Source organism: Mustelus asterias, chromosome 1 (genome assembly GCF_964213995.1).
Source record: "Mustelus asterias chromosome 1, sMusAst1.hap1.1, whole genome shotgun sequence".
NCBI classification, from domain to species: Eukaryota; Metazoa; Chordata; class Chondrichthyes; order Carcharhiniformes; family Triakidae; genus Mustelus; species Mustelus asterias.
Window position 1 is genome coordinate 159,572,245 of NC_135801.1, and position 12,589 is coordinate 159,584,833.

The 12,589-nt window shown below is 42.1% G+C and overlaps 1 protein-coding gene across 1 annotated transcript in view; it reads left to right on the forward strand.

Moving 5' to 3' along the window:
• gba2 (glucosidase, beta (bile acid) 2) overlaps nt 1-12,589 on the forward strand; it is a 67,979-nt gene that overhangs the window by 15,889 nt on the left and 39,501 nt on the right. The window contains exon 6 of the mRNA XM_078221941.1: nt 949-1,051. Coding sequence (XP_078078067.1) covers nt 949-1,051 — 103 coding nt within the window. The remainder of the gene's footprint in view (nt 1-948; nt 1,052-12,589) is intronic.

The window sequence follows — 12,589 nt, forward strand, 5'->3', positions numbered from 1 at the left end:
TGCGTCCCCCAAAGTCGATACGGACTTTCTATTTCTGAATCTAATTAATATTGCCATTTCACCAGATAGTGCTGTGCTTAATGACTGTTTTACACTGCTTGGTTGTGGGTTTTTTAAAAAAAAAATTCATTCTCAGGATGATGTCTGTAAAGTCATCTTTTATTTCCCATCCCCAATTTCCCTAAGATGATCATGGTGAGCTGCTATCGCAGCTTGATACAACTGAGTGACTTGCTATGTGACCTCAGGGCAGTCAACTACTTTGTAGGATTTCCATCACTTGTAGACCAAACTGGATAAGGGCACAAAGGACCCAATTTTTAACTCCAAGTGAATTGGTTTTGAGTGAGTTAGTATCAAGTCCTGGGTTTCTATCCATAAAGGAAATTAGTGAATCAGTTGGGCCTTTATGACATTCAGACAACTTCTTTTGATTAATGCCAGCTTTTTATTTCCAGCTTTTTAGATCTGAATTCAAATTCTCAAACTATCATGGTTTCTCTGGAATAAGAGTCCAGGTTTCTCCGTTACTAGTCCAATAATCTCTGTTGCCACATCCATATGCACAAGAACTACCATCCTTCAGTCAAAGACTTTAATTGTATTTCGGTTGTTAAAAGCAATCAGATCTTTACAGTGGCTCATGAACATGCCTTCAGTGGATATTGCCATATGTGTGGTTCCTCTGCATTATTATCCAGCAATGTGTGATGGATGTCTTCTATTGGACAGTGCTCTAAATGATTGCTAAATTTGGTGCAGCCAGATTATAAAATTTATAGCATAATTTTTAAAACATCTTGCAGCCATTTTTTTTTCTCGGTTGAAAGAGACATCCTTCTTTATATAGTTCTGCATCAGTGAGAGCCTCCCACTGTTTTTCTATGTAAAACATTACAATATAAAGAGTTTTGAATCTAATTTGAATTGAAACTTTTTTTTAAACAGCAAGGTTTAGAAATTAGTCACCAGACTGAATTTAATCCAAACGGCCTGGGACAAGAAATCTGGAAAGATCTGCTTCAAAATGGGAAACTGAACTCAGTGCCAGGTATGTGTATGTTATTTTTAGAGTGACTTTACTGATTTTAAATACTTTTGAAAATTGGCATGCAAACTTTAGCATCACAGCACTTAAGTATTTTGGGTTTGAAGAAGAATTGTTAAATATGCCAAAACACATTCGTCTTTAAGCTCTTGAAAGATAATGAATATAAATGCACAAAGCTCCCCTTCAGATTACTAATATTTGCTTACAACTGAAGCAAACTGCCTGACTATGTGGTGAAAGCAGATTCAATTGTGGCTTTCAAAAAATTAGATAACTATCTGAATAGAAACAAAAAGACACAGGGTTGCAGGGAAAGGGCTGGTGAATGGGACTAGCTAAATTACCTTTCCAAAGTGTCAGCATTAACTGACTCTTACCACCTGTGCTGTAATCATTCTATTATTTTGATTGATGTTCCCCATTTTGAACATCTTCCAAATAGTCTTATCAGTCCCTGGACCATTCCTATAAGTCTTAAAGAGGCCAAACAGTGATAACTTGGAAAGCCAACATTTGGAAATGTTCAATTTAATGCCAATGATTTTTTTAAAAAATCATTTGGTGTACTAAATTATTTTCCTTCCTCCCTCTTAATTTTCTGCCATCCTCTGCCCACTGAGTAATCATGTAGTCATGACAAGATTGTGCTGTCTTTTCCTCCCTTCCCTATTTCACCCCTTTTCCCCCTGTCCCAACCATACCCCATCCCTATCAGGTATCTAATTTTCCTCCTTGTGTGTACACTGAAAGGTCATGCTTTCTGGCATGGGGGAGGGCTGAACTTAGTAGTAGCAACTTCATAGAATCCTACAATGCAGAAGGAGACTATTCGGCCCATCGAGTCTGCATCAACCATAATCCCACCCAAGCCCTATCCTCATAACCCCATGCATTTACCCTAGCTAGTCCCTAACTTGTGCTGTCAAAGTATCACTAATACATTGGGCAACATCAACGTCAGTTGAAAGCTGGTTTCCTCACACCCCATGCCCCCAGTTAGTAAAAGTTTATAATGTGTATGGTTATAATCCAGTTTACCTTGAATACAGTTTACCCATCAGATTTTGGTAAATTGTCTGTATAACTGAATCTAGGAGTGGAGTGACAATAAATCAAATCAAAAAAAGAGAGGGGTAAAGTATTTTAAAGGGGTAAAATGTTTTGGGTGCTGATTAAAAATGTCAAAACATTATGCATCGACATGAGGCTGTAACTCGACACATTAAATCCTTGGTTTTGTCCTGTGGAAAGTAGAATACATAAGCAAGACAGGAGTGTTTTAACTATTGCACTTAGGGCTGCAGTTGATGTATTTTGTACCGTCCTTTTGCATATTTTTGTGCAAGTCATTCTCTAATTTAGAATCTTTTTACACTTAAGTGCATCAGAATGTGTTCAGTGTGAAGAATTCATGCAGTATATTAAATTTGCATCCAAGTTATTCCTTGAATGATGTAACTGGGCTTGCATTGAACTATTTGGAAAAGTAAAGATTCATTTTGGAGTCCTCTTGTTGCCAAAAGTTGACCTTTCTATGAACCACAAACTCCATCACTTCCAATATTCCATTGCCTTTTCAAAGATCCAATTCTTGCTTACTGTTGTATCTTTTAAAATCTTTTTGGCAACTTGAATAGATTTGATCACTCTTAAGTCTCTGAGCTCCTTGATATTGGTGTCAAGGGTTATCTTTTTAAAAATCCATTTTCTATTTTATTTTCTAGTTGTTCAACATTCCCAGGTTATTTTGTTTAGAGATCATCTAACATTAGTACATCAATTTCCTCAACCTTAGTCTTCAGCATGATAAATCTAACTTTGCAGTGGTCTCTAAAACACAAGATATCGGATCCTGGCTCATGCCCATCTGTATATTTTGTGGTCAGCCATTAATACCACCCTTGCAGTTGTGCTTTCACTTCTCTTTTGGTTGTCTTGAGTTTAACCGTGACCTCTGGATGAATGTAATTCCTACATAGCCTCTTTTTGCATTTTTAAAAAACTGTTTCCTATCTGGTTATCTTGGAACTGTGATTATAAGGCTGTGAACCAAATGTTTGACAGCTATTCTACCCTCCATCATTCCTTCAGTCAGTTTAATCTATATAAAATATCCTACAACATTTTATCTTTAAATATCACTGCTAGTTGATTTGCTTTAACATTGCTTATGGATAGTTTAAGATGTGGAGCTGACATTCTTTATATGATACTGCATTGGTCAAGAGCCCTTGCTTTGTTTCAGTGTGATATAACAGTTGTCTTGAGCATGGCTTATTTGGATGCACATGGGAAATGAGTTTCAGACTTGGTCTGAAGGGAAGAAGGTGTAGTGATAACATCACTGGACTACTAATCCTCTGGGAACACAGGTTCAAATCCCACAGTGGCGGTGGTGGAATTTAAATTACATTGCTAAAGTCTAGAATTGAAATCTAGTCTCCGTAATGGTGCTACTGTCAATTGTCATTACCCATCTGGTTCACTAATTTTCTTCAGGGAAGGAAGCCTGCTGTCCTTGCCTGGTCTGGCCTACATGTGACTCCAGGCCCAGAGCAGCATGGTTGACTCTTTAGTACTTTCAAAAATGCTTGCAAGTCACTCGATTTGAGGGAAATTAGGGATGGGCAGCAAATGTTGACTTTGCCAGCAATGCCCACATTCCATCAAAGAATAAAAGAAAGATGTACTCGTCAAATGGGTTGTGCTTTCTGGACAGTTAATATCTAAGGTTAATGGGAATTTTGCCATTTCTGTGCCTTGTCTATGTATATATATATATACAGTCATTTGATAATTTTGGAAGTCCCCGAAAAGAACTGCTTTGTGCTTTTGAAAGGAAGATTCCTTGGCAACCAACTTGACCTAATTATTTCCTGAATACAAGCAGTGGCATAGAAAACTAGACAACTGTTATTCAAAACAAATGAATTGTCAGACTTGCATAATGTAATCAATCTGAAGCCAATTTTTAAATCCCATTCAGAAAACAGGAACTTACTTTTATATAGTCCTTTTTATATTCTCTGGTTGTCCCAAAGTCAATTAAGTAGTTTTGAAATGTAGTTACTCTATAATAATGTATATGATTCAACAAATTTCTTCAATTGATGCAGCAATTATCAATCATTTTTCTTCATTGTTTGAAGAGTGTATGTGTTATGATTTAGGTTTTGAAAATAGCAAGCTACAAAGCCAGTTAACAAATGTGAAAGAAGAAAATTTTACACTTTTAAATAGAAAGTTGATGGCACTCCTGATACTAAAGAGCTGGAATTAGTGAGCATTTTTGAAAGGTTTGGACTATTTGACCAGTCAGCATGGAATTGTAAAGAATAGATTGAAAAAGGGCAAAGTAGAAGTGAATGGATGTTCAGATTGGTGAGATGTATGGCCCAGGATCAATGTTGGGGACCTCTGTCCACCATATACAAGTAGTTTGGTTATGTGAATTAGAGGAACTAAATATTCACAGTTGCTGATTGCACCAAAAGGAATCAGATCGTATTACAGTTAAGGATAGTGGACAACTTAATACAGAAAGTCAAGTAGTAAATTCTTGGGAGAAAATGGAGGGAAAATACTATATGTCATGCAAAACTTTTTAAGTGGGTCAGCAGAGAAATCTAAAGACAATGAGGTTTTTAAAAATGGATTTCAGCTGTGGGGGCAGCTATAAAAAGGGTGAATGAGGTTTTGTTCTGTATATACGGGTACAGTGTCTCAAATCCAGCTGTTTGAAAATTGGATGTTTTTAAAGCTGCCGTGCATGGATTTTAACTATTATTGGATGAGTAAAATAATTTGCTTGTTCAGCTAGATGTTGCATTGGGGTGGTGTTGTGCCAACTAATTATTGGCTGTGCATGTCTGTCTTTTCCCACGATCCGAGTTACCCTTGACCTGCATCGCCCAAACTGAAAACTGGCAAGATCCAAAATCCAGCAGAAATTTGGTCCCAAGGTTGATGGTTTTAAGATATGGTACCTGTAGTGACATTAAATGAGAAAGAAATCTATGTGGACATTAGACAGTTTAGAGAAACTCCATTCTCAAAAATATATTGACACTATGCAAAAAGGTAAATTCTGTATTTAACTGGGATAATACTAGAGATAGGTGGGGGGAGGGAAGGATTGAGAGTAAATAAAGATTGCTTCATTCTTTGGTCAGTCAATAATGAGCGCAATATTTTGGGATGAGAAGAAAATTTCAACATTTTAGAATTTGGGATGCAATGCAACAATTGGCTGCTGAATCTTAGTCTAAAGTGATACTGCGGAAGGAAGTAAATCAACACTGAAAATATTCAAAGGTATTGTAAGAGAACAAGGGCATGAAATTGAAGAAAGTTTCATTGTGTAGCAACCAAGGCACATTCACAATGGCACAAACTTGCATTTTGTGCTGTGGTTTCTTATGCAGCATTTGTCTTGGCTGAACTCAGCATAGCCACTGTGCCATTTGATAGCTACCCTTGCATATGTGGGCATAAGTTAACTACTTTTTGCATTGATCTGCTACTTAGTCTTGTAACTATATTGACTGTGACCAACAACAGCAAGTAGTTTTTCTGACAGACCAGGGTGAACGCTGATTTTTCTCTGATTGAAATTTCAGTTCATCTTTTACTCCGTTATCCTGCTTCTGCTATGATTTTTCTGTCAATTGATGTGTAGGAGGTTGAATGTTGCAGCCAGTGGTGATTCTCCTTTTGCCAGTTGCTTGCTTAAAGTAACCTCGGGAACAGATCGATCACAATTAGTGGGTAGTTGAGAAGAATCAGCGGTGGTCCAGTGTCTCTGGACTTTCTTCCTTCCCTGACAGGTAAGCCTGTTTGTTAACGATAATATCTACTAATCTAAATTTCCATCTTGCTCTTTTGATCTCACGTTTGAGTTTATTTTATTATTCTTCATGGATATTCAGTGTTGGAACCATGGAACTTTGTTAAATAGAAGTGTTTATTTGACTCTTGTATTTATCGCAAGAGCAATGCAAAATGAAAATCCTTTCCTCTTAGTCCTTTGCTTCAAAATATCTGTCCAGTGTTCCTTTAAATGATGCAGTGGTCTCTATGTCCCAACTACAGTCTGGTGGTAAAGGGTTCTATGCTCTGGCAACTCACTAAAGACATTTCTCCTAATACCTCTTTCTTTTCATGTTTATTATTCCAGTCTCTGACCCACTCTGACAATATATTTTATTGTTCACTCTGTGCTGCCAACTCCACAGGCTTTTGAATTCCGTATTAAATTGAGTGCAGTCTTTTCACCCTCAATTGAAGGAGGTGGGAATATATTTTCTTTCAAATTTCCCTTTGAATTTCTCCCTTTCCTCCTCTATTTGAGTAGAATCATGGAATACCTACAGTGCAGAATTAGGCCATTTGGCCCATCGAGTCTGCACCGACCACAATCCCACCTAGGCTCTATCCCCGGAAACCCACCTATTTACCCCGACACTGACGGGCAATTTAGCATGGCCAATCAACCTGACTCGCACATCTTTGGAGTGTGGGAGGAAACCGGAGCACCTGGAGGAAACCCACACAAACACAGGAAGAATGTGCAAACTCCACACACAGTGACCCAAGGTAGCAAGCAAGGTTGTCATTATCATGTTGTGCAGGGTGTATTTTCTTCTTTTGAAATGTCTCAAACTTAATTTTTACTGCTCAATTTTAAAAAAAATGACTTGGAGTAGCAGGAAACCTTAACTGTCGTTCTCTACATTAATCCTGCAAGTGGCCTCTAGGTGTCTGAATAAGGGCAATGTCCCTCCGGTTATGCAACTCCAGCTTTCCTATTCTGCAACCGTTGCTCCCTCAGGGCCAGCTTAACCACGTGTGACAGTTGTTGAAGTCTGTTCATCTGTGAGCCACCTATGAGCTCAAACTGCCCAATTTGTACGGATAAATACAAATTTCTTTTAAAAATTATGCCCAGAATCTCTGATTTTATGTAACCTTTAGCAGGGGGAAGTGGGGGGGAGTTGACTGACTATGCCAGAAATCTGGCAGGCAGATGCACATGGAGGCCGTGGCGCCCAATAGGAAGCCCGCTAAACGGCCTCCGCATAAGTCCCCTGGCTCACTGCGCTGCTCTAATCACCCCCCCCTCACAAATCTAAACTAATTTTCTTATTGCTTCACTTTTGAACAAATAACCAAAACTGTGTTCTTCCCCTCGAGAGCAAAGTATTTCTTCAGTGATTGTAATATTATTATTGGTTGTTCTGTATGTAGAACCAAATCTGCTGGCAATACAAGATTGATAGGAAAGAAAATTGTGAGGATACAAAGAGTCTGCAAGGTTTGTGATAGGTTAAGTCAGCAGATAAAAATTGGCAAAGAGTATAATATGGGAAAATGTGAGGATATCCCTTTGGCAGGAAGAATAGGAAAGCAGGGTACTATTTCAAAGGAGAGACCACAGAAAGCTGTGATGGAGTGGGATTTGGATGGCCTTGAACATGAATCACATAGTTACCATGTAGGTAAGAAAGGTCATTAGGAAGGCAAACAGAATGTTGGCCTTAATTGCAAGGAGGGTGGAGTTTAATTATTTTTCAGTTAAATTAGTGAAAAAAATCGGAGGTTTTTTTTTTCTAAACAGGAAATAGGCCCAGCAGCAGCCTGGGAAGGTTTTGGAGGGTTTAAAAGTGCTTAACTTGGAGGTTTCAGCCTCATTGTTCCACAGGAGCAGGCTGAGGGTAAGGGAGCTTGTGTGTGCACTAATTTATTTAATTATTTTTCAGTTAAATTAGTGAAAAAAATCGGAGGTTTTTTTTTTCTAAACAGGAAATAGGCCCAGCAGCAGCCTGGGAAGGTTTTGGAGGGTTTAAAAGTAGGCCGCACCTTTGAGCGGGCAGCGTCGTTAGCGGGCAGCGGAGTGAGCAGGGGGCAGAGTGAGAGCTAAAAGGGCTTCGGCGAAGGCGAGGAAGGTTGTTTGTTTGTTTTCCCTCGGTTACACCCCCTTTTTGTTTTATCCCCAAATCTAAAAAGGACATGGCTGGTATGAGTGGGAGGCCAGTGTACTGCATTCGGTGTGGGATGTGGGAGTTCCTGGAGACAACTTGCCTCCCGGAAGTCCATATCTGTGCCAGATGTGTGGAACTGCATCTCCTGAAGGATCGTGTAAGGGAGCTGGAGCTGAGGCTCGATGAACTCAGTTTAGTTAGGGAAAATGAGAGAGTCATAGATAAAAGTTATAGTCAGGTAGTGACACCAGGGTCTCGGAAGGAAGACACGTGGGTCACAGTCAGGAGGGGTAATAGTCAGAAGGGTGCTGTGCCAGAAAGTACCCCAGTGGCAGTCTCCCATAAAAGAAAGGAATGGGCAACAGATGGGAGAAGGGAAGGGAGTGAGCAGTCTGTGGAGGGATCCCCTGTGGTTGTCCCCCTCCAAAATAGGTATCTTGTTTTGGATTCTGTGGAGGGGGATGACCCTCCAGGGGTAAGCCACGAGGACCAGATCGCCTCCACGGAGACAGGCTCAGGGATCCAGAAGGGAAAGAAGGGGTTTAGGAGAGCGATAGTTGTGGGGGACGCAATGGTTAGAGGCACGGACAGGCGCTTCTGTGGGACTGAACGAGAATCCAGGATGGTAGTCTCCCCTCCCTGGTGCCGGGGTACTGGATGTCTCCGAGAGTGTAGGAAGCATATTTAAAAAGGAAGGTAGTCAAACGGATGTGATTGTACACATTGGGGGAAATGATGTAGGTAGGAAGAGCAGGGGGGTCATACGAGAGAAATTCAGGGAGTTGGGTGCTAGGCTAAAAAGTAAGACCTCCAGGGTAGCAATATCTGGACTGCTCCCGGTGCCTAGTGCAAGTGAGGCTCGGAACAGGGAGATTCTACAGTTGAACGCGTGGCTAAAGGACTGGTGCAAGAGGGAGGGTTTTAAATTCATAGATAACTGGGAAATCTTCAAGTCAGGATGGCAACTGTACAGAAAGGATGGGTTACACCTTAACTGGAAGGGAGCAAATATCCTGGCTGGGAGTTTTGCTAGAGTGTTTCGGCAGGATTTAAACTAGTGTGGCAGGGGGGTGGGGAACAAAACAGGAGGTCAGTAAATACTGAGGCTGGGGTCGAGCAGGGGGCCAGGGCAAGGTTAGCTAAGAAGAGGAGCACTCTGGAGGAGGAGGACCTGACTGGGCCTGGAGGTCTGGAGTGCATCTGCTTCAAAGCGAGGAGTGTAACGGGTAAAACAGACGAACTTAGGGCCTTAATGCTTGTGCGGAATTTGGATGTGGTTGCGGTGACGGAAACTTGGTTAAAAGAAGGACAGGACTGGCAGCTGAATATTCCGGGGTATAAGTGTTTTAGGCGAGACAGAGGAGGGGCTAAAAAAGGTGGGGGAGTAGCAATATTAGTTAAGGAGCATATTACCGCGGTGCAGAGGTTAGACAACTTAGAGGGGTCATGTACTGAGTCGCTGTGGGTGGAACTCAGAAACAGGAAGGGTGCAGTCACTATGCTGGGGGTGTACTACAGACCACCCAACAGCCCACGGGAAGTGGAGGAAAGGATATGTCAAGAGATTCTGGATAGGTGCAGAAAACATAAGGTTGTTGTAGTGGGGGACTTTAATTTCCCTGGCACAGACTGGAAAGTGCTTAGAGCTGGGGGACCGGACGGGGAGGAATTTGTAAAATGCGTACTGGAAGGTTCTTTGGAACAGTATGTAGATAGCCCGACTAGAGAGGGGGCTATACTGGACCTAGTTCTGGGAAATGAGCCCGGTCAGGTCGTCAAAGTTTCGGTAGGGGAACATGTGGCAAATAGTGACCACAACTCTGTTAACTTTAGGATAGTAATGGACAAGGATGAGTGCTGTCCTACGGGCAGGGTGCTAAATTGGGGGAAGGCTGACTATAGCCGGATTAGGCAGGAATTGGTGGATGTTGATTGGGAGAGGATGTTCGAGGGTAAGTCCGCGTCTGGCATGTGGGAGTCTTTTAAGGAACTATTGATAAGGCTGCAGGATAGGCATGTGCCTGTAAAAAGGAAAGATAGGAAAGGTAGGATTTGAGAGCCGTGGATAACCAGGGAAATTGAGGATCTGATTAAAATGAAAAGGGAGGCGTACGTTAAGTCCAGGCAACTGAAAACAGATGGAGCTCTAGAGGAATACAGAGAGAGTAGGAAAGAACTCAAACGGGGAGTTAGAAGGGCAAAAAGAGGTCACGAGATGTTCTTGGCAGGCAGGATTAAGGAGAATCCTAAGGCATTCTATTCATACGTTAGGAACAAAAGAGTTGTCAGGGAGAAAATCGGACCTCTCAGGGACAAAGGAGGGGAATTATGCTTAGAACCCAAGGGAATAGGGGAGATCCTAAATGAATACTTTGCATCGGTATTCACGAAGGAGAGGGGCGTGTTAACCGGGAGTGTCTCGGAGGGAGGTGTTGACCCGTTAGAGAAAATCTCCATTACAAGAGAGGAAGTGTTAGGTTTTTTAGGGAACATTAAAACTGACAAAGCCCCAGGGCCTGATGGCATCTATCCTCGACTGCTCAGGGAGACGAGAGGTGAAATTGCTGGGCCTCTGACGGAAATCTTTGTCGCTTCTTTGGACACGGGTGAGGTCCCTGAGGATTGGAGGATAGCGAATGTGGTCCCGTTGTTTAAGAAGGGTAGCAGGGATAACCTGGGTAATTATAGGCCGGTGAGCTCTCCAACAACTTCCCGTGGTAGGGAAGTTGTTGGAGAGGATTCTTAGAGACAGGATGTATGTGCATTTAGAACGGAACAATCTCATTAGTGACAGACAGCATGGTTTTGTAAGAGGGAGGTCGTGCCTTACAAATTTGGTGGAGTTTTTTGAAGAAGTGACAAAAACGGTTGATGAAGGAAGGGCCGTGGATGTCGTCTATATGGATTTCAGTAAGGCATTTGACAAAGTCCCACATGGCAGGTTGGTTAAGAAGGTTAAGGCTCATGGGATACAAGGAGAAGTGGCTAGATGGGTGGAGAACTGGCTTGGCCATAGGAGACAGAGGGTAGTGGTCGAAGGGTCTTTTTCTGGCTGGAGGTCTGTGACCAGTGGTGTTCCGCAGGGCTCTGTACTGGGACCTCTGCTATTTGTGATATATATAAATGATTTGGAAGAAGATGTAACTGGTGTAATCAGCAAGTTTGCGAATGACACGAAGATGGCTGGAATTGCGGATAGCGAAGAGCATTGTCGGGCAATACAGCAGGATATAAATAGGCTGGAAAATTGGGCGGAGAGGTGGCAGATGGAATTTAATCCGGATAAATGCGAAGTGATGCATTTTGGAAGAAATAATGTAGGGAGGAGTTATACAATAAATGGCAGAGTCATCAGGAGTATAGAAACACAGAGGGACCTAGGTGTGCAAGTCCACAAATCCTTGAAGGTGGCAACACAGGTGGAGAAGGTGGTGAAGAAGGCATATGGTATGCTTGCCTTTATAGGACGGGGTATAGAGTATAAAAGCTGGAGTCTGATGATGCAGCTGTCTAGAACGCTGGTTAGGCCGCATTTGGAGTACTGCGTCCAGTTCTGGTCGCCGCACTACCAGAAGGACGTGGAGGCATTGGAGAGAGTGCAGAGAAGGTTTACCAGGATGTTGCCTGGTATGGAGGGTCTTGGCTATGAGGAGAGATTGGGTAGACTGGGGTTGTTCTCCTTGGAAAGACGGAGAATGAGGGGAGATCTAATAGAGGTGTACAAGATTATGAAGGGTATAGATAGGGTGAACAGTGGGAAGCTTTTTCCCAGGTCGGAGGTGACGATCACGAGGGGTCACGGGCTCAAGCTGAGAGGGGCGAAGTATAACTCAGACATCAGAGGGACGTTTTTTACACAGAGGGTGGTGGGGGCCTGGAATGCGCTGCCAAGTAGGGTGGTGGAGGTGGGCACGCTGACATTGTTTAAGACTTACCTGGATAGTCACATGAGCAGCCTGGGAATGGAGGGATACAAACGATTGGTCTAGTTGGACCAAGGAGCGGCACAGGCTTGGAGGGTCGAAGGGCCTGTTTCCTGTGCTGTACTGTCCTTTGTTCTTTGAGTATAAAATTAGGGAAGTCAAAACAACTGAATGTGGCATGGGTGAGACCACACCTAGAATACTTTGTACTGTTTGGTCACAGAGGGATATATTTTCATTGGAGGCAGTTCAAAGAAGATTCACTGGACTGATTCCTGGGATGAGGAGTTTGTCTTGGGGAAGGTTGAACAGGTTGGGATAATGCTGATTTGAATTCAGAAGACTGAACGGTGATCATATTGAAAAATGTAATGTTCTGAGGGCGCTTGACAGGGTAGGTGCTGAATGTTTCCATTATGGTAGAATCTAGAATTAAGGGGCAGAGTCATGCATCTCATTTATTTAAGACTGAGGTGAAGAGGAATTTCTTCTGAGGGTCATTAGTATTTGGATTTCTCTTTCCCAAAGTGAAGTGGAGGCTAGGTCATTGAGTATATTCAAGGCTGCGTTGGACAGATTTTTGATTGACAAGGGAGTTGAGGGTTATTGAGTGCAGATATGGAAGTGGTGTTAAG